Source organism: Dysidea avara, chromosome 7 (genome assembly GCF_963678975.1).
Source record: "Dysidea avara chromosome 7, odDysAvar1.4, whole genome shotgun sequence".
NCBI lineage: Eukaryota > Metazoa > Porifera > Demospongiae > Dictyoceratida > Dysideidae > Dysidea > Dysidea avara.
The window spans coordinates 24,373,306-24,396,099 of NC_089278.1; the positions used below are offsets into that span (position 1 = coordinate 24,373,306).

At 38.2% G+C, this 22,794-nt stretch overlaps 2 protein-coding genes across 2 annotated transcripts; both read left to right on the forward strand.

Annotated features, from left to right (window-relative positions):
* Window positions 1-2: 2 nt before the first annotated feature.
* LOC136262387 (uncharacterized) lies at window positions 3-10,523 on the forward strand. The gene is made up of 19 exons (XM_066056636.1): window positions 3-161; window positions 966-1,117; window positions 2,136-2,326; window positions 2,372-2,584; window positions 2,824-3,102; window positions 3,215-4,450; window positions 4,854-5,008; window positions 5,214-5,316; window positions 5,371-5,485; window positions 5,880-5,983; window positions 6,065-7,085; window positions 7,534-7,677; window positions 7,818-7,860; window positions 7,965-8,167; window positions 8,257-8,400; window positions 8,465-8,598; window positions 8,650-8,756; window positions 10,071-10,165; window positions 10,229-10,523. Exons 2-19 carry the CDS (start codon window positions 979-981, stop codon window positions 10,333-10,335), a joined length of 4,533 nt encoding a protein of 1,510 aa, XP_065912708.1. The 5' UTR covers window positions 3-161; window positions 966-978; the 3' UTR covers window positions 10,336-10,523.
* A 2,156-nt stretch (window positions 10,524-12,679) lies between these two features.
* LOC136260539 (TNF receptor-associated factor 3-like) lies at window positions 12,680-18,967 on the forward strand. Its single transcript, XM_066054315.1, has 2 exons — window positions 12,680-12,765; window positions 17,372-18,967. The coding sequence occupies exon 2, from the start codon at window positions 17,378-17,380 to the stop codon at window positions 18,872-18,874; it is 1,497 nt and encodes a 498-aa protein (XP_065910387.1). The 5' UTR covers window positions 12,680-12,765; window positions 17,372-17,377; the 3' UTR covers window positions 18,875-18,967.
* Window positions 18,968-22,794: the final 3,827 nt, after the last annotated feature.

The following is a 22,794-nucleotide window of genomic DNA, read 5'->3' on the forward strand; positions in this document are numbered from 1 at the left end:
TGCGCTAACCTCGGGCCACTCCCCCATCCCCCGCAGGGCATGCCTACACAAATCGCACCATTTTAGCTAGCAACGATCTCACTTTGCGCTCATTTGCTACGAAAAACCTGTTTAATGAAGGAACAGAAATTTTGATGATAAGAACACCCGATACGAAATAGGTTAGCCTGCATTGCTGTGTGTGTGTGTGTGTGTGTATGTTTCGTTTGTAACTTAATTAGCAAGTTCGCTCTTGTATCTATGGTGCCAATTTTTAATTTTGTGACATTCTGCTTGTTTATGTGTGTGTGTGTGTGCGCACATGCCAGTGATCAGCAGCGTTCCTTTTTGTAAGTGCTAATTTTGGTATCGGGCTTTGATCTTTTATATATTCTACAATGGAATCGCTTAAGTGCAACATCTGTATGTACTGCACGTGTGGGATTCGATTTAATATAGGTTTAAAGAACACGCACGTATTAATGAACAGTGGGTAATAGAATTAGTGTAGTTATTGTTGAATCAACAACATTTAAATGACAATACTTTGTCGTGCATGGCAGCTGTCCTCCCAAGATTTAGTTTAGTGATGATAGCCTGTTAGAATATGTAGTGACAAAAATTGTATGCATTGTGCTGGCTTGTGTAATGGCTGCCAATCTTTTCCTGTGCTCTGGAAATTTCTGCAGTGATCAAGGGATCTGACACTAGTACTTTGACAAATCTGTGCGCTCATGTGGTAGAAATTGTAACTTCCATGTTTCTCTGCAAAGTTACACTTTGTATTTAATTTCAGGATTTATGCATGTTGAAAATTAAGTGCCCATTCATACCACTCTAAAGACATAGACAATTCAAAAATTCCAAACTTGTTCTGTTTACTTGTCATGAGTAGTTCATGTGTCCGGTTTTGCTGATTATGCTACGTTAGTGTTGTGTACTTTTATTGTAACAAGATTCATATTGTTGGTAATTTTGTGTTTCAGAATTCCTCAAATAATGACGTCACCTACGAAAGAGGTGCATCAGTTTTATGACTTCTACCGCCAAGATGGTCCTCCGTTCCGCTTCAAACATCCAAAGAGTCTCGGTGACTCCTCATCACGTCGAGATCGGGATGATAGCAAAATGCTAGCTGGTGAGAAACAACATAGACCAACGTCCACATGTTGTATGTATATATAAACGCGACACTTAAAGGTAGCCGTTTAATGTGGCCTTTGATAACCTCCCAACGTGGATTATTTAACACCTGTGGGGTATCCTTTAGTCTGGCGCCGCCCGCCCCTTCGCAAAAAGTAAGGGTCTGGTGAAATACAAATACCTAATCATTTCAAAAGGAATTCAATTAGACAGCGCACGTAATGCTTGTTACGTCAGATGATTGCACTTCAATTCGAGCAAAAGCATTGTGTTGCCAAGGCGATTTCTGTGTGAACGTCATTGGCATGCACTAATTGGCTAGCGCCGAATCTGGGCGCTAGAAATGATTTAGTATCTGTATTTCACCAGACCCTTACTTTATGCGAAGGGGCGGGCGGCGCCAGACTAGGTATCCTTATGGTGAGTGTGAGGGAGAATGGAAGTCAATTGAAACATTTTTGCAAACATTTCAACTTTGTGACTCCCCAGCTCATGGGCTAGACAATACACTACACCTCAGCTTGTCTGTCTCCACTAGTTACTACACACAAAAGAAGTACCTATTAGGTCATGTAAGTGTCTGCTGATTGAGAATGTGAATGAATATCTTATAGACAGTACTCTTATGCTGCATTGATGTAGTGTTTCCTAAATGGTACAGTTTTGAAATGAGATAATCCAAGTTTATTTGAAATCATCACCTATTTGTTCTGTTTGTTTTAGACTGTATCAGTTAATGAATGTGTTATGCATAGCGTAATGAAAACTATTGCAAATATATTTTTACCACGCTGTAAATGAATGCCTCCTAGATACACACACATCAATACATGCACGTACAGCTGTACTATTTATGTGTCGTGAAAGTAAGCACCAACCTTTGGAGTTTGTAAAACACTCCATGCCATCTGCTATATTGAAGCCGTAATTTAGTGTCATGGTAATATCTCCCTAGCTGTTACCCCCTGCAATACCTACCAATTAAGTAATTTGGTGTGATTGTTTGATCCTAGATACTTCAACTGGATTGAGCAGAATTAGGTCTGATATTGAGTCCAGTAGGTTGAGATCAGAAATTGATGCAAGGAAGGACAAGAAGGATGTATTTGCTAGCAAACGACTTAGCTTTGCTGATCCTGTATCTGGCAGTAAGCGACATGACAGATTGTCTCTAGAAAGAGAGTTAGATGAAGCGTCAACTCAGGTACTGTATACCACTTTATGACTTTTGCTGTCATATTATTGTTAGATTGAAGAGTTACGTCAAAAGAATCGTTCACTGAGGCATCAACTCAACTTGGCCAATCAGGAAAGAGAACAACAATCTAAAGATCGTGAGAAGGCAATCAGCATGTGGGAGAAATCACGCATGGACCACAAGAGATTGCTAAATGAAATTGAGATTATGAAGAAGGAGAAGCTTATCCTAAAGCAGCATCTTGCTGATCAAACAGATTTTCAGGTATTCCATAGTAAAATATATTGTGCCCATATCTAGGTAGTTAGGGTTTATTATTCACAAGTACTTGTATAAACTTTCCCATTAGGTTTATTAGATTAAGTATTGTGTGTCATTAGTTGACCCAGGTGATAATGGGAACCATACTATGCAATCATACTTCACATCTTTAGTGCATGCTGACAGTTTCATCTGCAACTGTTGCACATGTGTGCAAAGTATAGTTCTTGTTGTACTTGCAGGATGAAGATCTTGCTGGTCGTTTGAGTGAGGCTGTCAAACAAGTACAACAGTTAACTATTGAGAAGGATGATATTCAGGGACGCTTGTTGGATGAAATGGAACACATCAAAGATAGTCTTGATGAAGCCATCAATGATAGAGATGCAATGAAGTTCCAAATTTCTGAGTTGCTACGAGAGAAAGAGAAACTTCTTGACAAAGTGTCGGCAATTGCTCCAGGATTTGAAGCTACAAAATCTGAACTTGATAAAGTGATAGAACAACGTGATTTGTTAAAGGTACTCATACGTGTGTTTATTAATGTGTAGTGGCGTCTAATGGCTGGGCCCACATTTGTTGTCAATTTTTAGTACATGATAAATGATTAATATATGTGTGTGGTTGATGTAGGTGCAGTCAAAAGATTTAAAAAGAGAAAATGAACATTTGTATTCAAGATTATCCAACCGTTCATCACCAGAGAGAAGTGATACAGAGGAAGTTGAGTCACTTCGTGAGAAGTGTGCATCATTGGAACAGGAGAGAGAAGAACTCCTTATTAAAATTGAAACAATGAGAAGTGAACGTCAGTGTTCGGTAACTTCAACTGATGATGAAGGTGTCGGTAGCATGTCAGGATATCGCAGTGATGAAGACTATCGTACAAGGATAGCTGCACTGGAAGTAGACAAATGCAGCTTGGAAGACAAGCTAGAGACTGCTGAAACAGAAGTGAGTGGTTTACAAAGAGAACTTACCTCAGCTAAAGAACAGATAAAGCATGTTTTGCGTGAGAAAGGAGTAGCTTTACGAGAGAGTACAGCCACTTATGAAGAATTTGTTCAACTACAATCACAGGTTATTGAAGTGCAGGCTGAAAGAGACTGTGCAACAGAACATCGTAAGGCTGCCGCAAAAGAAAAGGAGAGAGTTATCACAGAAAATGTTGGACTGAAAATCAAGTTAGATGCAATCATGTTACAGAGACAAAAAGATGCCAAGGAGTTGGGTACCATGCGTCGAGCAAGAGGTCAAGCACATCAAGAGCTGTCTGAAGTCAAGAAGCATTATCGTGAACTGAAAGACAAATCGAAGCAATCAGAATATGAACTATCATTGTTGGCTGAAATAATTTGTTCTCAATTAAACATTGAGAAGAAAGGAAGTGTTTCTTCACTGCTGCACCGCTACATGGAACAAGTTCAATTGGAAAAAGATTCATTTCTGTCCAGATTATTTGGTGGGCAGAAATATGCCACCATCAATCTCAGCGATGCTTGTGCTAGGCTAGATGCTATCCTGCATGAAAAGACATGCCTGACTACTGAACTAGAAAGACTACAAAAGCAGAGCCGCAATGAGAAGGACAAAGAAAAGGTTACCAAATTGACAGAACAAGTGAACAACCTTACATTTGAAAGAGACGCCCTTCAAGAGCAAGTGGATAAATTGGAAAGCAAAATTTCTCGTCATGCTGCTGAGTTGAAACGTTGTAGTACAGAAATCCAACATTTACAAGAAGATAAAAATGAACTGAAGATATCCCACACTGAGTTGGTTGAAAAGCATGCAAAGACTTTGGAAAGAATTGATGATTTGTGGAAGCACAGGTCAAAACCACAGTCACAGTCAGTACATTGGAATGAGGTACATAACATAGTTAGGTTAACTGATATTATTTCATATCCAAGGATAGATCTGCGAAAGCATATTACTTTTCAGTTGGTAACTCTAGCCAAGTTACTTGCTGTTGAACATGCTATGAATTTTAGTGAGGTTACCGTAATGGTGTTGTGGTATCAACCACTCACTGTATCCCACATGCCAGTGTTCTCCCGCATGACAGCTATACCCACACACATTCCATCCGTCTTTGCAATCATGAAGGCATGTCAAATTGCTTCCTAGTTAACAGGATTTTGGTTTCCTGCCATTTTGAAAACTATTGTCTGTGCATGATGTAGCGTAATGTCTTGTACACAAGATGATCCAATGTGTGTATCAAATCTGTACATGTAAATTATGTGCGCATTTTTTTTACAATTCTTAGTACTGGGATGAGAAGCAGATTGTTCTGGAGGTGGATACAGCTGGTAGTGCAGGGTTTGCAATCATGGGTGGTCGTGATCAACAACAACTACCTAATCCAAGTGCTATTGTTGTCACTGAGGTTGTCTTTGGTAGTCCAGCCCACCAACAGCTCATGTGAGTTATGCATGTATGTGAGATGTAATCACAGACTGTTACTTGTTACAAGTTGCCTAGCTGTCTGGTATATAAGAGTAACATGTACTTGTACTGACTTATTATGTTCTAGTGTGTTCATGATTATTGTCACATATGTAGCACACAAAGAGAACCTATATACATCCAATAGTGTGTGTATTATGTACTATCATACTTTGTGCAGGCCTGGAGATGTGATAGAATCAGTTAATGGAGTAAACTTAAGCAATGTAGATCACCAAGATGCCATTTGTGCTATCAAAGAGAACAAAGGACCTCTCTGCTTGGTATGATGCTTATACAGAGTGAAAACTTCCAGCTCTATCTTCTTATGTACGTAGGTGGTCAGGAGAAATAAGAGCCCAATGGCAATCAGTCAGATTCTAAGTGGTGCTGGTGCTCCAGTAGACCCGAACACTGAAGAGTATGACTTCTCCTTACTGATTCAGAAAGATGGTAATGTTTTTAATTGTATTGGTATTAATTTGTGTAACTGTTATGATCACATAGCTAGTAGTTCCCAGTGAGAACTATGTGAGGGTAGTGTAGAGTAACAGTTTAGCAACCCCATGATTGTTGTTGTGAGAAAATTGTTAAGGAGTTCCTTAAAATATTCACTACTAAATTAGTAGCTGTAGCAAAAGTGCTAACACTTTAGCTAAGACGTTGTAAAGCTTTACAATTTGACATCACTAATAAGTTTAACTGCGTAATTGTAAGTGCCACACTACTGACCATTAAATAAAGGCTATAAGTACAAGGGGTTAAAATCATGACCATTTAAATGCATTACCACTTTGTCAGTTGTTCTGTTAAGTATTTGTGTGTTTACTGTTTTATTATCTTGTAGGAATCGGGTTTAAGCATCAGTGGACAATTAGTTATGAGGTCACAGAAATTCTACATGGTGGACCTGCCCACCAGATCCTACGCTCTGGAGACAAGATAACCAGGGTATGTGTGACACACATGTGCACTCTCATATAAACATACATGATGTAAATACTACACGTGTTATGTCTTATTGTGTTTTAGGTAAATGGGGTTGAAGTTAGCCATGTTAAAGCATCAGTATTCCGAAAGATGCTGAAGCCACAGAAGGGGGTACTAAAGTTACACATAGTTCGTCATATCCAGGACAACCAGGAGACCACGCCATCAATGTACTCCAGCTATTCATCCAGTTCTACAACACGGCACCACAGCACTAGCTCCAAGACGTACAGTCGCAGCTCTTCTGAGGTTTCTAATGATATTGGTCCTGAAGCTGTTGTAGTAGACAAAGACACTTCATACAGACCCAACTCACGCAATAGCTATTCTTCACGAAGCAGTAGCAATTATGGTGGTTATGGCCGGAACAGGGTCCTATCCAGAGAGAATAGTGGTGCACATCCAGGTCATGAATCACCAACTCGGTTAAAGGGAAGCTTATATTCACCACGTGTTCATGCGGAGCAACCCAGCCGAGATGAGCAGTGCTTACATAAGGCATTTGAAGACCAGCCTGATTCTCAGGATAGCATTGGAACTGGTTACTCTAATATGCCAACAAAACTGGTTTTGAGCTCTCAAGATTCACTGTGTACTGGTAGTTCTTGTTCCAGTCAGAGCAGTGGCTCACGTGTCACATTTGCCGACAGTCGCCCACTCAAGCGTGGAATGCGCAGAAAGTATGGCTCTGTCGATTATGATTCCAACAACAATTCAAACAACAGAATGTTTGATGAATTGTCCAACTCACAATCTATCAACCTATCCTTCCATTCTCAGTCATTCATTTCACACAACCAGCTCACGGTTGAGACAACACAGACATTAACAGGTTCTGATGATGATGAACCTTATAGTTTGGCTCCATTTGCCAGAGATGATGTCCATCGTAGCACAGTACGCACCCGCTCCATGTCAAGTCTGAACGATAATCGTATCAGTATGCTCCACCTCTCTAATGGATATCAAGCAGAGTCTGAGTACAGTCAGTGTAGCCAACCCTCCCAGCCTATATATAGTGGATCCATGAGACCTAAGGCATACAGTACCAGCAGTAACAAATGTAAGACTTTATTATAGTGTACTGTTGATAGCCATATAAATTGTTTGTGTTCACAGTATAAAAAAAATGTTATCATTATAGCGTTGGCTGTAGCTAATGGCCTGTAGCCTCTTTAGTTACTAGAGCATATCACGAGGTTTGCATCAGTGATGGCACACAGCATATCTGATGTAGGCATGAAAATATATTTCATCACTGTGTACTATGTACTTGGGGTCCTGTGTAGTAAATTCATGTGGATATCCTATTGTTTATTGTCTATGTTTATTTGTACTTGGATTGATTGTTTGACTGATGTAGGATGTTTTTATCTTTCTAACATTACTGTCACAGTAAGTGACACTGTTTATTGTTACCTACAATTTTCAACAAGGATGATTAATTTTCAATGTGTGTTTGAGATAATTGGTGGGGTATTAGTCCAATGATTATCATATGATATTCACAGCTGCCAGTTCACTCTGGAAGAAAGATCGTGGTGGGTCCACATCAAGGATAGCAGCAGGTAGAAGGAACACTACTCCAACTGGTAGTACCATTAGTGGATCAACCATTACTTCAGCTAGGAGTTTATCTAACATTGATGATGGCAGTAAGGGATTGTGTACGTGTGTGTACATGTGTATGTGAGTGCATGCATGCGTGCGTGCGTGTGTGTGTACATGTGCTTGTACGTGTGTGTGTGTGTGTGTGTATGTGTGTGATATTAGCTGCTGTTTCTCTCTCTATCAGAATACAATGAATATGATCCTCTGTGCAATGCCTCCTACCTAAGGTAAAAGTTTGGTACACATACAAACTGTGTGGTTCTATGAAGTTTACCAAGCACACATTTAGTATTTTGTCCAGTGTGTATTTTTGTTGAATTTCTTTGTACAGAGCAAACTTCTCATATGTTCCACGTTATCGTAAGGAGCTACGTGTCAGTATTGGTGATGTGTTCCACATTCATGATGAGTCACCTGAGCACCACAAGGCATCATTCTGGGTCGGCAGAATCAACTCTGATGGCACAGATTCTGCCATTGGAGCTATTCCTAACTCACCTAGAGCAAAATATTACATTGAAGACCAAGGAGAAGGTAAAATAAAATGAATAATGTACTGATACCGCATGCTTTTACCGTCTACCATCTGACTAACTCATGTGTGTTTTAATTTATTTTTCTAGATGTGTTCTGTCCAGTTTATACTGAGGTTGAGCCATGCAGGGACCCCACTCCAAGACCAATACTAATATTTGGTGTAGCCCTTGAGCCAGTGATAGTACAACTACTGGACGAATATCCTGACACCTTTGTGTCCCCTGAATATGGTATGCGTACCTTATATGTGTGACCAAGTGGATTCTCATCAGAGTTGGTATTTCTGTGCTTCAGATATCCTAGAAGATGTGAGCAAAAGCAAAGTAGAAGAAGAGATTCGAAGAGGAAAAATCATCAGCTATACACAAGTATCTAGTAGTAGCTTTAAAGTTCTCACTTTTGAAATGATAAAAAAAGCTTCAAAGAAGGTACGAAAATTTTAGTCAATGCTATATACCTACGTAGCCTTAAATTTTTAGGGTAAACATTGCTTATTGGTTGGTGACATGACAGTACATCAAATACTGGTTCAACTACTACCACCAATATCCATTTTCATCAAGGCACAGACACCAGAAAGCATCAGGTAACTTAAACCAGTTAACGTGTTATCTCTTGGTTACTTGGAAATATTACCAGTCCATAACCCAAGTAGTAGTAAGTATTGACAGATGTTATATAATAGGATGAGATGTAGAGTTTACAAGAGCAAAATATTTCAGTAATGTTGTTATAGTTTGTTTAATGACCATGTATACTTAAGTACTAATCTGACACCTCATGTATACACTTTGTTAGTCCTCATTAGCAGTAGATAGGAAATGAAATAACAATTGGTCACGTAAAGTACATTGCTATAGACTTTCTCGTAAATATTGAATACCATATATAGTGAAGGATACAGGAGGAAGGGAAATGTGGCTATTGCTACTACAACCCCCCAATTTTCCATTCTCTTTCCAACTCTGCCAAACTTTATTAGGAGACTATGCTAGAATTTCCAAGTTAGCAACTACATCCTCTATACTGTGATGTAATGTAAGTTGCATAATGGCATCCTTTTGTCTGTCGATTATGCAGTGGTTCCTTGCTATAATAATGACCTATGAGCTTTCTACAGTTTCTATTTAATATAGCACTCTGCATCTCTTGGCACACCGAATTTTAAGTATCTCACATGATCATGAGTGAGCATCGTTTTATGGATAAAACCACAAATCCTTTCATGCACCAATTATCACCATACTTCAGTGTAGCTATCTCTATGTTGCCTTATTGACGTTTTGCGGCCAGCCATTCAAGAAATATTCAGATTAGATGCAAAGTTATTTTTACAAAACTTCACCTTTACCCAGCATAGCTTGTAGAGCACTTTAGAAACAATAACAACTGAAACTGTTGTTTGAAGTGTTTGAGAGGGTATATCAACCCACTGTGTAACTGAATAGCCTCTGTATACTCGGTAGTCTGTTTACTTAACGAGTGTCGATAATTGGTACCTGCCGATAATTGACGACTTATGCTGCTATCTTGCATTTTAAAATGACATTAGTAAAATTCCTATACCCCACAGCGACTATTTTTCATCCAGTAGTAGCCGTTTCAAGGGCAGCATCAATGCTTTCAGACTCTTCGTCAAGCAGTAGAATGCCACCAGGGAATAATTTTAGTTGGTGTATACCTGAATGTTGTTGTAAGAAATATTGCAAAAGGAAAACTCTTATGCTAATGCTTATTTAGGATAGGCTAACAATCATTTGGTTGCGTCTACTATTTAAACAAAATATTGGGAGTGGCATTAGTGTATGGAACATGGCGTTTATTTGAGGGGGATATCATGATATTGCACGTATCTGTATTTGAGTTTCATATGACAGATGCAAACCTTTTCTATCCACAGTACTTTTGATCCTTGTTCTGTTAATCCTCAAGATGCTAGAGAGAAATTCCAACAGATGGAAAAATTTGAGAGGGAACATGGCCACAATTTCTCAGGTTTGGACATCCACATAGTTAACAGACATAATGTAGTTGATCACATGTCCCTCTATCCTATAGCTACACTATTGTTGATAATGTTGGAGTTACTGGTTGGTCAGATATATGACAAAGTCATTGAAGAACAAAAGAAGGTCTCCTGGGTACCAGTAAAGCGTGACTTGTAACTTGATCAATCCGGCTCTTATTTTTGTATTATTGAGATGTATATAATATTTATTATAATTATTGTAATGTCCTCTATATGTGGACTAGAATTTGATTTATATAAGAATTCAATGTTATACAAGTATGGCTTTGAAATGATTGTATGTGTTTTTTATTTGTAATTTGTACTAGTATGCCAGTAACTTAACATAGCTGGATAGTTTACATATTTAACCAGCTCCACGTTAACCCCATTGAATGCTGGTTTACAAAGACCACACACACAAAAGAAAAGGTAGTGGTCTTACAGGATGTATGCAGCCATATTTGGTCTTGTTTCAGAACTGGAAGTCTGGGGGCGTAGCTGGATTTTTTTTATTTTGTCTCGCACAAGACTTCTTTGTATAGACCTTATTCACTGAATTAATTTTGAGGCGCTCGTAATTATAACTATAGCGTTTATAGCTGTTGCGAAGCAGAATAATCCGCCTGAAGTTTGCAACATTTCAGGCGGGTTATTGTCCGCCATTTTGAGTTCTTAAAGCCATTTAGCGTATGAATACATTTCATGGGGAAGAAATGCTGCGCCCCGGATTGCAACCGAGAATTTTCTAAGGGCTGTGGAATTTCATTCTATAAGTTTCCAGGTGATACTAACCGAAGAAGACGATGGATATCCGCTCGTAAAGACTGGTTGCCAACCAAACATTCATGGCTTTGCGGTGGCCACTTCATTACGGGTATTGTTTTCACTCTAATAGAGCACAGACACAATGGTTCCCAACACACTCTAATAGAGCGTACACCCACTTTGTTGTAATGCAACGGTCACTTGCAATGCTTTAAGCAGATTAATTTTATGTGTTGATACTGTACACAGTGTGCTGGTTGCAACGTTTTACATTTAACGACACTGACATAAATTTGCAGATTAAACTATGTACCTTTTTTGTTATACAGTTGGTGCTAACCACTGGCAAGGTTCAGAAGTACAGGAAGTTTCATCTCGTAGTCTCACCCCAGCCATCACTGCATATAGTGTAGCAGCTACATGGGAGCATGCCTCGCCTGCACCAGCCATGCAATTACAGTGAGCACAGATGATTGTTCCATCTGGTTTAATGCCAAGCCATGGTCTCAATGGTGGACTGTTCATACACTGGCTATGTTTAACCTTTAAATATAAAAAGTATATAGCTATAGCTAGCTGTATAGCTACTGAATGGATATATACACTGTGACACATGCAAATGTAACACTATACTACAGAGAGGAAGCAAGTTTCCAGAATTAGGACATACCTATCTTCTAATATATAGAACAATCAGGCCATCAGTGCACAATAATATTGTACATGTACATGTAGTTCCACTAATATAGATGGCCAATATGGGGCAGGCAGACTGCATGGCTTACCTGAATCTATAGGCTGTGCATGTTTGGTTGTATGTAACTTATGCATTTAAAATATTTGTGCAGCCTGCATGCAACTCAGGTTATTAAAGGTGGCACGTGCCATCGTTAGCATGTGCATAGGGTTCACTTAGCAGATCATTTTCTGGGTTTGCCTTTTTTGTTTGTGTGTGCTTTTGTATCATTAATTTTGTACTGTTGTCTCCAGTAGATCTGATGACTACTGTGAGGATAAATTTTACGAATCACTGAAGACACAGGTGTCATTTTGAAAAAAAAAAATCTTCCTGTGATTTTGTGTTTTGTATTGTTTTTGTTTTACATAGCTATGTGTGCTCCAGGGGCTAGGGAAGAAAGGCTCTTCCGGCTACTCTAGTGTGAGGAAAAATCAACTATAACACACAGTGCAAAACTCTAGACTAGTCACTGAGTACTGTATACCTTTGCTGTCATAAGGAGCGAGTTCTCGTTAACCTTAGTAATCTGCACATCTTCGACGAATCCAGCCACGAAGTATGCCCATGCTTCTGTACTTTTGTAACCTTTCAACTCTTCCATCGTGTATGGGCTAGGTGAATTTATAAGGTACACACAAATATCCGGCGATTCTACTTTGGGCCATAGAGCCCTCGAAGGCGACCAGTGGTCTCGTGGCAGAAGATATGGGTCTTCTTTCAATCCAATCAATTGAAGCTTCTCTTGGTATCGCCTTTTCCCTGCCTCGTCAAGTTGGTGATAAAAGTCACTCATTACCGCGCTCGTTGTTAATTTGCGTAAACAAAGTCATTAAAGTATTTTGTCGAGTGATTTGTTCGATAGCCTTACCTGGCAAACGAAGGCGGCATTGCACTTCGGTACTCAAAATGGCGTCTGCTAAAATTGCTGATTCACGTGACTGTCGCCATGGAAATGTCGTAACGCTTCCGGGCGCTTATCATTCTAATTGAATAAGGTCTATTAAACAAGCGCAGCGCGTCAAATTAAGTAGCACACTAAGTAAATCTGTAAACGGCGTCATGCAGCATTCATGGATAAATGTAAGTTCTCTTTGTGAATCCACGTATATATGTTGACTGAACAATAAATGATGCTGTTTTTGGTGATTTGATGCTAATTAATGCACGTTTCATTTTATGGCCCAAACAGTGGGCAGAGAGGCAAACTCTGCCCCTTTTATGGCTGCAAATGTGCGTTGTATGTTGTGCGCACAGAGCAAGTAACAGAGTGAAAAAAAAACATTACATACAGTGATCAAACTTCTTCCAAGGGTCTACAACAAAGTGTAAATCTCACAGACCATTGAATTTGTAAATCTCAAAATTGGACAAATTTTCACTTATCTCATATTTAACATCAAACTGTCCCTTTAGAACGTACTGATGGATTGTGACATGACTAAAACATGGAACAGACTGGAAAATGGACTGGGAGGGACTTGCTTTAAAAGGCCTACATTGACAATTATTTTGTTCAATGCCAAGGTAGGGATTAGGCCACTCCAATTGGTAATTATGTTTCTGGTCCTTTGAAAATCAGTTTTAGGTGCGGGCGGGCGGAATTCAGCAACAAAGCAACAATGAAATAATTGCTCCATTAGAGTATTTTGTGATTTACTGACTGTTCTATTAGAGTATATCGATCCGTACTATGCACTTCGCCCATTTTCTTCTCGCATTTCTTGCAGGTTGCAGGTTTTCACTGATAAAATACAAATCATGGCACTTAGATAGTTAGATTTAGCATACTTGTTGCAGCCCAATATTTGTTTCTGAAATCCAGGTTTTTCAAAAAGCTGATGCGGGCATTTTACCCATGTATTTCTGAAATGTCACATTCTCCAAAAAAGGATGCGGGCGGTGGACCAGAAACATAATTACCAATTGGAGTGGCCTTATCTCACCAAGCTATGCTGTAATTTCATCTCTTGTTTTGCTACTTTTTATTGCTTTGGATCCCTACTTCATTTTTAAATTAATAATTTTAAATATACTAGTTTGTTTGGTTTTTTTGTTATAGCCTATAGCTATACATGTGTGACTGTTCTATTAGGGTGACTGCTATATTAGAGTATCTCTAGTCATGCAGCCAGGGGTGTGCCACACTATTTCATATTTTCGTTGTGCTAGCATTACGAATACAGCTAGGTCAATAATAACTGTATAATCATGATAGATTGTTAAGAGATGTGGTCTCGGTGTTTGATCGTTATTACTCAACCAAGATTGCGTTAACTAATCAATAGGCGTGGCATAGAACCTATCATGAAGTTGCAGGCATCTACCAAGCGTAAGCTTTTAAATAAGTGTGGCATTTAAATATGCCGCTCAAGAAAAGTGTTGAAGGCGAAAATTATTGCCTTGATATGGTTTCATTGCGCCAAGAAGACAATGAGCCTGATTGAAGATAAAAGAAAGGCAAGGTGCAGAGGGAACAAACTCGTCAGAATCCCAAAAGGCACATCCCACTGGTGAGTTTGTTATTGTAGCATAAAATGGTGGCCATGGGCTGCTTCGTCTGCCCTCTTGGCTTGCGACTGTGGTCAGGCTGGCTAGCTGGCTGGCAGTTAGTCAAACTTTAGCACTTTTTTTAAAATTCTATATGCGGCCGTCTATTAATGTTTTCTTGTTTGTAATGCAGTATTTGATGTTAGATGGACTGATATTATTCCATGAGGTGATTTCATCGTGTAAGATGTCTCTAGGATGGTTTTTGAAATTAGCATTTTAGGCGGTGCACATCATTTTTGGGGGATCCCTACTTAAACGGTACTACCGTACCGTTTTATGCAAAAGAACTAAGGCCACTCCAAATAAATTCTCTGTTTCCTGTCCACTGCCTACATATCGTTACTGCCAGTGCTAAAATATTCCATTATTCCGTATTCTTTCATTATTTTCCAGTTATTCTAGCATACTGTACAGACTCAGGTGTCAGCTTACATGCCAATGTGCTATCAAGTAGACACAAATTCATCTCTGTGCTATTCCTGCAACTTAAGTGATCAAGGTGCCAGCTCAAGTATGCTTTCATGCAGCTTGCTATGGTTGTACCAGACAAATAATGGTTTAAAAGCTGCAATCTTCTAATGAAATAATGGAAATGGACCACCTGCCTGCATGCAAGTATGCCTGGGTACAGGACAGCAGAAAGAGAATTTATTTGGAGTGGCCTAAATTTAAGCGCAGAGCTTAATATTGAATTGGCTTAAGCATTGTATTCAGAAGTTTGTTTCAGGACGTTGTTGTGTTTTATATTCTTTCTAGTAGCTATACAGTCTCTATGGCAAATAACTGTTTTCAAACAAGTTACTCTCAGCTTATATGTTTGTGAGTCCGTATTCCAGTCCGTTCTGCATTTTAGTCATGTCTAATGGATTGAGATTCATTGTAGACTTGATCTGGTGGTAGACAGAATTCTTCAGCTATATCACCTGCAACTTCTCCATAATCACATTTGGTACCACTTTATGTCAGTCTGCTTCTTCCTATATACAAGAAACTTACTTCTCTACTTAGTTGGAAGAGTGTTTAAGAACTTGATAACTAAACTGTGCTTAATGGTGCTGACTTTGGAACTACTGGCCCTTGCTCTGGAAAGAAAAGTTTTACATTCTTTCTGGCCTGTGTAAATCAAAACAGCTATATGGCTTCACTCTTAAAGTTACACTACCTTCTAATCCGGGTAGAGCACAACACAGCTTGAAATAAATTACAATATGAATCAATCAAGCCGTGCCAAACCGGGTCCAGCACAGCATGACAAGGAGATATGGGCTGACACGGATTGGCCCGGAATAGGATCGGGGTGGCAGAGAAGAGGGGGACTGTAGCCCCTGTCAAAAAAATTGTGGAGAGGCTTAGCCCCTCTATAGCTGTCATTGAACAATTGTGCTGATTGTATTACACCAAATAGCTAACTATAGCTACCTGTAATTCCAGTGAATCAACTGGATTCAAGATCAATACACCCTAATAGAGCAGTCATCGTAATACAACAGTCAAACTAATATTAATAGTATTCTGTGAGCAGAGTTTACTTCTCTGCCCACAGTTTGAGCGAGGCAATTAAGACTTTCTTTTAAATGGCTAAATGATTTTTTTAAACTGCTAAAATCACTCCTGAATTCAATCTCAGAGGGCCTAATTTTCAAATTTTCCTGTGGGCATGCCCCCCAGATTGGTATGCTTTGCATGCTAGTGCTTTGCACACTAAAACATGCCATCCCCTGGATAAGCCTAGCTATACCCCAGCCCCCCTAAATAAAGGTATCTCCTCTGCCCCTGAATAGGATACAGTGTGAATGCATTCCAAGCTGGCCAACTCAGGTTAACAATATAACTTGCTTCTGTTGACTACACAGTGAGTATATTCTATGGTCTAAAACTGTTCTTCAAAATGGCTACAATGTACCATAGCTCGGGTAGACTTTGTGACAGTTGTGCTCGAACAATGCATTAATATTCCTGACGATAGGAGCACCCACTAGCTTCAACATGGTGGCTATAACATTGTACAACTTATTTCAGCTGGTTCTATACTTCCTCGCTACAATTCTAGTGTTTGTTTTTTATTAAGCGCTTAAATAATCAAAATCTTGTGTGCTTGTTATAGCTGATTATTATTCGGTACTCGCACAATTGAGCTTGTGTCAGATGCAGGAGTGTTAACAAGTGCCAACCCGAGTTCAATAACCTGAGTTGAAAGCAATCTGACTAACCCAGGACAGTGTGAACGGGATGTTACAGAGGCTAACAGAGCTCTTTTGGTCGTAATAACTATTGTTGAGCAGTCATAATATTACTGGCAGTCAATCCCCTAGCCAGTGATAAAGATAATTGATACAACTTACTCTGTTATGCTTCATGACATTTATGTACATTGCAATTTTGTGAGGATGATGCCAGTCAGTACTAACAAGTTAATGTGCTGCTTCTTAAAACCATGCAGGTTCCCACATGATGTTTTAATCATGTGTGGTAGTTAGTTAAGAGTAAGTATGTGTATATGTGACCGGATCTGCAAAATCGTGCAAGCCTAAATTTAGCATTGAATACAATGGGTGAAATACTTGTGTATTATTCCTTTTTCTTAGTGAAGGAAAGGACTAACAATAAAAACCTATGTATCATCTTATTCGCCTACTAAAGGGGAGCTCAAAAGTTTCGTTATAGTAGACTAAAGGATACATGAGTTATGGGCATTTGTTTAAGTCACGTCAAAGTGATCATACACGATCGATCTTTCTTCACTGATTTCGTCTCTGTATGTAGTAAAGAAAAGTGATAAAAGGACAAACTTACCCAGTAATTGATTCCCCATTCATGGCAAACACGATGGTGCAAATTGCAACTCTTTTTGCATTGTGTTTGTAAGTTACAGCCATTTTTGTAAGCGCCTGTAATTTATTTTCCCAATACTTGCTATAGAAATCGATTTTCTGTTGTGTCTACTTTGTAGGGCTGTAACTTCAAAAGTCATTGGCATATGAGGCTGAAACTTTGCCACAGGATACACTTGGCTAAGTAAATTAAAAATATTTAATAAACAGGAATTCGAAAAATGCATTGGGTTTTGCAGATCCGGTCACATATTGCTGTATACAAAGTTACATACATATTAACTGCATTGTCATCTTCACTAAAGTAATTGATGGCAGCAGAAAACATTGATGATCAAACAGTTCAGGGTGCTGGAGGGTATGAGTGTGATTTTGTTGAGCCTCCTCCAGATGATTTGTTTTGTAAGATATGTCAGTGTCCACCACGTGATGCCCAGCAAGCTAACAGTTGCTGTGGACAGAATTTCTGCAAGAAATGTCTTGATAGATATTTAGATACTACAACCCTTAATACTAACATTTGTCCTTTCTGCCGTGAGCCTGATTTTCAGTTTGTGCCTGACAGAAGAGCTCAACGTCAAGTTCTTAACATACGAGTTTACTGTCCCAATCAACAACTAGGGTGTACCTGGAGTGGGGAACTGCGGACATTGGAAAAACATAGTAAAGAAAATTGTCCATACACTGAAACACAATGTGAATGTGGTGTGATGATTCAACGTAAACTGCTTCAGGATCACTCTAAGTCAACATGTAGGCTACGTCAAGTAAACTGTGAGTTTTGTAATATTACTGGAAGTTACGAGTGGATCAGTGATGAACACCAGAATGAGTGTCCTAAACATCTGGCAGAGTGTCCAAATCATTGTGATGTTGGCCATGTCAAAAGAGAAAATATGACTGAACATTTAAAAGAATGTCAACTAGCAGTAGTGGAGTGTCCGTTTGCTGTAGTGGGGTGTACAGATGTTATCACAAGACGGAATAAGTTACTGCACATGAAAGAGAATGTAGAGCAACATATGGAGTACAACAAAAATGCTGTTTTCAATATTCAACAAGAATTAATAGAAAACAAGAAAATTATTGAAAGTAAAGATAATCAACTCAAAACTTTACAACAGAGTTTGAATAACACTCAAGAAAGACTCCATGTTACAGAAAAGGAGCTAGAAACAGTAAAACAAGAGCTTAAAAACACTACAGGTGAGTTACAGTCCCAGTTGGAAAGTAGTGAGGCTAAACTTCAGCAACTCCATAGTCAATTTGAAAGTTATATAAAACGTCCCATATGGTCCACTGCACTCCACAATTCTTCAATTAATGCTATACAACAGCGTGAGTCAATCCTGTTAGTTAAAGTTGACCAGTTTGAACACAAACGGAAACTTCGTGAAGGGTGGTACTCTCCGTCATTCCTCACAAGCAAGCGTGGCTACAAAATGTGTTTGTATTTTAACCTTGATGGTCTGGGAACAGGTCGTAGTACTCACATCTCAGTTGGTGTGTTTATCATGAAGGGAGAGAATGATGGTAACCTGTCATGGCCAGTAAAGGGTACTTTACATATTCAACTTCTCAATCAAGCTGGAGATAATGATCACATTGATGCTACATTTCAGTTTGGTAGTAATACAGGGTATAGCCAGCGAGTAACTACTGGGAACAAATCATTTAGTGCTTGTTACTGTGACCAAATTATAGCACATGATGAGTTGAGTCATAATGCTAAAAAGAATACACAGTACCTCAAAGATGACTGTGTCTTCTTTCTTGTAGTCAGTTTTATACCAATGTCTTGTACATAATTATGAGTGTGTGTGTTGTGTACTAACACAATATGTGTGCGTGCATGCAATTCTTATGCCATAATAACATAGTATATGCTGTCGTATTGCCATCTACTGAGAGAAGGCAGCATGGGTCAAGCTATGGGCTAGTAAGGGCTCAAACTTCACTTTGGTTGAGTTTGACTGAAAGTTTAATAGTAACATTATGACTTCAAATCTGCTATCATGGGTGGCTGTAATGCCAATTTTTTCTCAGGCCGTTTCACATAAAATGTATTATTTGTACTCTGAAAAAGCAATAAGCAGAGTAGTTTAGATGCTAAGCAAACTATAATATGTGTTACAAATTTGACCCATTGTGTCACTGTATAAAACCACAAGTGCTGTGTACTACTGTAAGTGACCTGGCTAACTCCAGTATGTTAACTACACAAGGTGTATATATATATATATATATGCATGTTATGTACTTGAGTAATATGAAATGTGTTTTCTTTACTACAAGTATGAGCAGAAATTTAAGTTCAATTAGGGATCATAGAATAAAAAGTTAGGAAACAAGGGAGGTCACCTACACCTGCAGATATACTAGTGGACATTTAATCCCTAATTCGGTCATGGTATAAGGGATTAAATGTCCACTAGTATATTTGCAGGTGTAGGTGACCTCCCTTGTTTCCTTACTTTTTTTTCTTTGATCCCTAATCAAACTTAAAATTCTTAATTTTTCCTTATACTTGTTTGTTTACTTTTTTTGTAACATTATTATGACTGGTGAACCCGTGCATACCGCATCAAAAGAAAGGATGGCACCAGAAGTAAAGCTTTTGACTGATCGTGTGCTCCAAATATCAATTACTGACTCGAAAGTGAAGTGGTAATTACGCTTCGCTTTCAGCTACATTCAGCCTGTTTCTAGTGGAGAAGCACCTCTGCAATTAATCCAGTCACCATGGAAAATACACGCTGCCGTGATTTGGCTATTAGCAAAAGAGATGGGACAAAAGGAGGACAAAGGTAAGTCCATGGTTCATGCATTTTACATACTGTGGTATTCCTAAAGACACATCTCAGGACAAAGTGACGTCAAACAGTAAAAAAATCAAGCCTATATATAGCCTTAGCTGTTATCTAGTTACGCTTGTCTGAAGGCATCAGGCAGGCAGGCAGATAATTACTCAGTAGAAAATTCCAAAAAGTAACAATGTATTGGAAGCATTTAGGGTCGAACTGAAGGCACTTTGGGCTTGGTACTGCCAAGGCGCCAGGATGGTATTGTGAAGCTTGTTTTTGGTGATATTTTTGGCCAGAAAAACTCAAACCTCCATGATCCCTAATATGTGGTACTATTGTACTGTATATAAGCAAAGTGTGCACGGAAATGTACTCAGTTTCCTATAATGTATTAGATGTACTTAGCTTTGTACTTTTATGACATTTTTGTCATTACCATTTTCTCCATTCAGGTTAAAACACACATGCACTGTTTCTGCTAACATAAAACCTAGCTATAAAGATTTCACTCTATAGTGCAAACCATACTGACTATTCAGTACCGCTACTGAGTCTCATTTTACAGAGGGTGAATTCTTCTTACAACTATAGTTGACACTTAATCTTGTATTTTTGTGACATATAAAGTGAATGGTGCTTAGGTGATCTTGGGAATATATACAACTTTTACCCTTAAATTCCCAGTCATTTTCATTTTTTTGTTATTAAATTTGTTATAATGCTTGATCAAGGCATACCATAGTGCTGTTTTGTGGGCTATAATTAAGCTGACTGTATTGATATGACTAATTATATTGGACTAGCATTGTTACCAGCACATTATACATAGTGCACATTCCGAACTGATTACAAACAAAGTAATAATATAATGTAAACATTAAAAATTTAGTGTACAAACAAATATCTATCCAATAACAGGATTGCAAAGCGATTTAAATGTCTCTATAGTTCAGATCTTATAATTAGTTTCCATCTAGTGGCATGATGTCACCATAAACACCTGTAAAGGTGTTGATAAACAGTTGATCATCAGCACCACCATTTTAGTTTAGTAAGTACAAAGTAGGGATCAACTCTTCAGAGCACCATTGATAGTAGTATCAATCTGTACCTTATAATCCAGTCTGTGCAAAGAAAAAACATCACATAACTATCTAATGAGCACAAAGAACAATTTCAATATGTGTTTACCAGCAGTAGATAGGCTACGCAAACAAAAACTTCACTATATATCAGACATGGGGCCAAGTACATGAGTACTTATACTTAAGTACAAGTTTGAAAGTACTTGTACTTTACTTAAATACTTTCTTAATTATTGCAACGTACTTGTACTTATACTCAAGTATTTTGCCAAGTACTTGTATGTACTTGAGTACTTTTAAGTACTGCAAACGTTGTAATTTGTACACAGTGAGTGTCAATGAATTTGATGAAGTTGTAGTTTTCAACTTTTATAGTACTTTTTACAACCTTTGTAACCACAAGCAGCTGGTTAATTGGAATTCTGGTATATATAATAAAAACAATGCTGTCATTTAAATTGGGAGTTGAAGAGAATAGTTGACAAAAACCTGAAAGTACCTGTTGTCCTAAAATATTTTTCAATTTCTGAAGTTTGAGACTGCAAGGCTAAGTGCAATTGCTGTAATGAGGGTTTTAGTGGTATGAAAATATTATTTATAGTGCATGCATCCTTTTACGTCATACACCACAACTTGTGAAGAAGACAACTCAACTATGGTAACTGATCGAAATTACTTTACATGTTGAACTTGATGACTACTTGGAAACCCCATGTGTACAGAAAAAACCAACGTACCCTGTAAACTTTTTGGACGGATAATCGCAAAGCATATCCTTACCCTTCCATTGTTCTTTCAGTACCTGTATCATTTATCCCAATTAAGTAGTTATAAAGCATCACAGGAAAAGAATATAAACCTGAGCATAGTATATAGCCTGAGACTTATATTAATTAAATGGTTATTTGTGCCATGTAATGGTTGAATATATAAACTGTACCTTACATGTTTGTACCTCAAGCTTAAGTTATTATGCATGGCTACATAAATTTTGCTATAGGAAAATGTACTGTACTTGTACTTTACCTAAGTACTTCCATTATGTACTTGTACTTTACTTAAGTACTCTTGTGATTTTAGTTGGAGTACTTGTACTTATACTTCAAAAACTCAAAAGTACTTGTACTTTACTTAAGTACTTTTAAATGTACTTGGCCCCATGTCTGCTATATACACACTACAACATTACATGTCTTGCGGTCCTCCATTAGGTACCACCAACTGAACAATGTATTAGTCTATATAGTAGGGTAATTTCTACTATTTTAATCTAAGAACACTAGCATTTCCCATGAAATACCAATAAAGATTTTCATGACTAATTCATACCCTGGGTTTTTTTTACGTTTCACAGCCTGTGAAAATACTGTAGTACCCCATAAATTTATCATGAAAATGACATGAAATTTTGATACTGGATGGCTATTAAAATACCGTGGATGTTAAGGTGGAAATCCAATGAAAAGATGTTTAAATTTAAAATGTTTTCATACACAGTGTATGCTTTGAAAATGTAATGAAATTGACATTAATCTACAATCAATTATTGGATGTGGTGCCCGTTAATTTATATTGAAATTACATTAATCATTGGACGCTATGCAGCTTGTGCCCAATATGAAAGTTACAATGTTTTTCAAGAGTACGTGCATAGTTGTGGTACGATAGCATCTGATGTGTGTATACACAGTTCCATGTGATCTTCAGTACATATGTTTGGCCAGAGAATTAAAGAACTAAGGTCTTAAATCATGTATAACATGAATGTCTAGGACAGCTTGCCTTGTCCATTCTAAGTTTAAGAATTTTGACGTATTTAAGGTGATATTTAATTAGAGG

What these genes read in the sequence shown, in the direction of transcription:
- LOC136260539 (XM_066054315.1), top strand. Translation starts at nt 17,378, where the DNA reads ATGGCAGCAGAAAACATTGATGATCAAACAGTTCAGGGTGCTGGAGGG.
- LOC136262387 (XM_066056636.1), top strand. Translation starts at nt 979, where the DNA reads ATGACGTCACCTACGAAAGAGGTGCATCAGTTTTATGACTTCTACCGC. An exon ending in CTTACTGATTCAGAAAGATG is followed by an intron (nt 5,486 to 5,879) that starts GTAATGTTTTTA and finishes ATTATCTTGTAG; the next exon opens with GAATCGGGTTTAAGCATCAG. An exon ending in ACATGGCCACAATTTCTCAG is followed by an intron (nt 10,166 to 10,228) that starts GTTTGGACATCC and finishes TCTATCCTATAG; the next exon opens with CTACACTATTGTTGATAATG.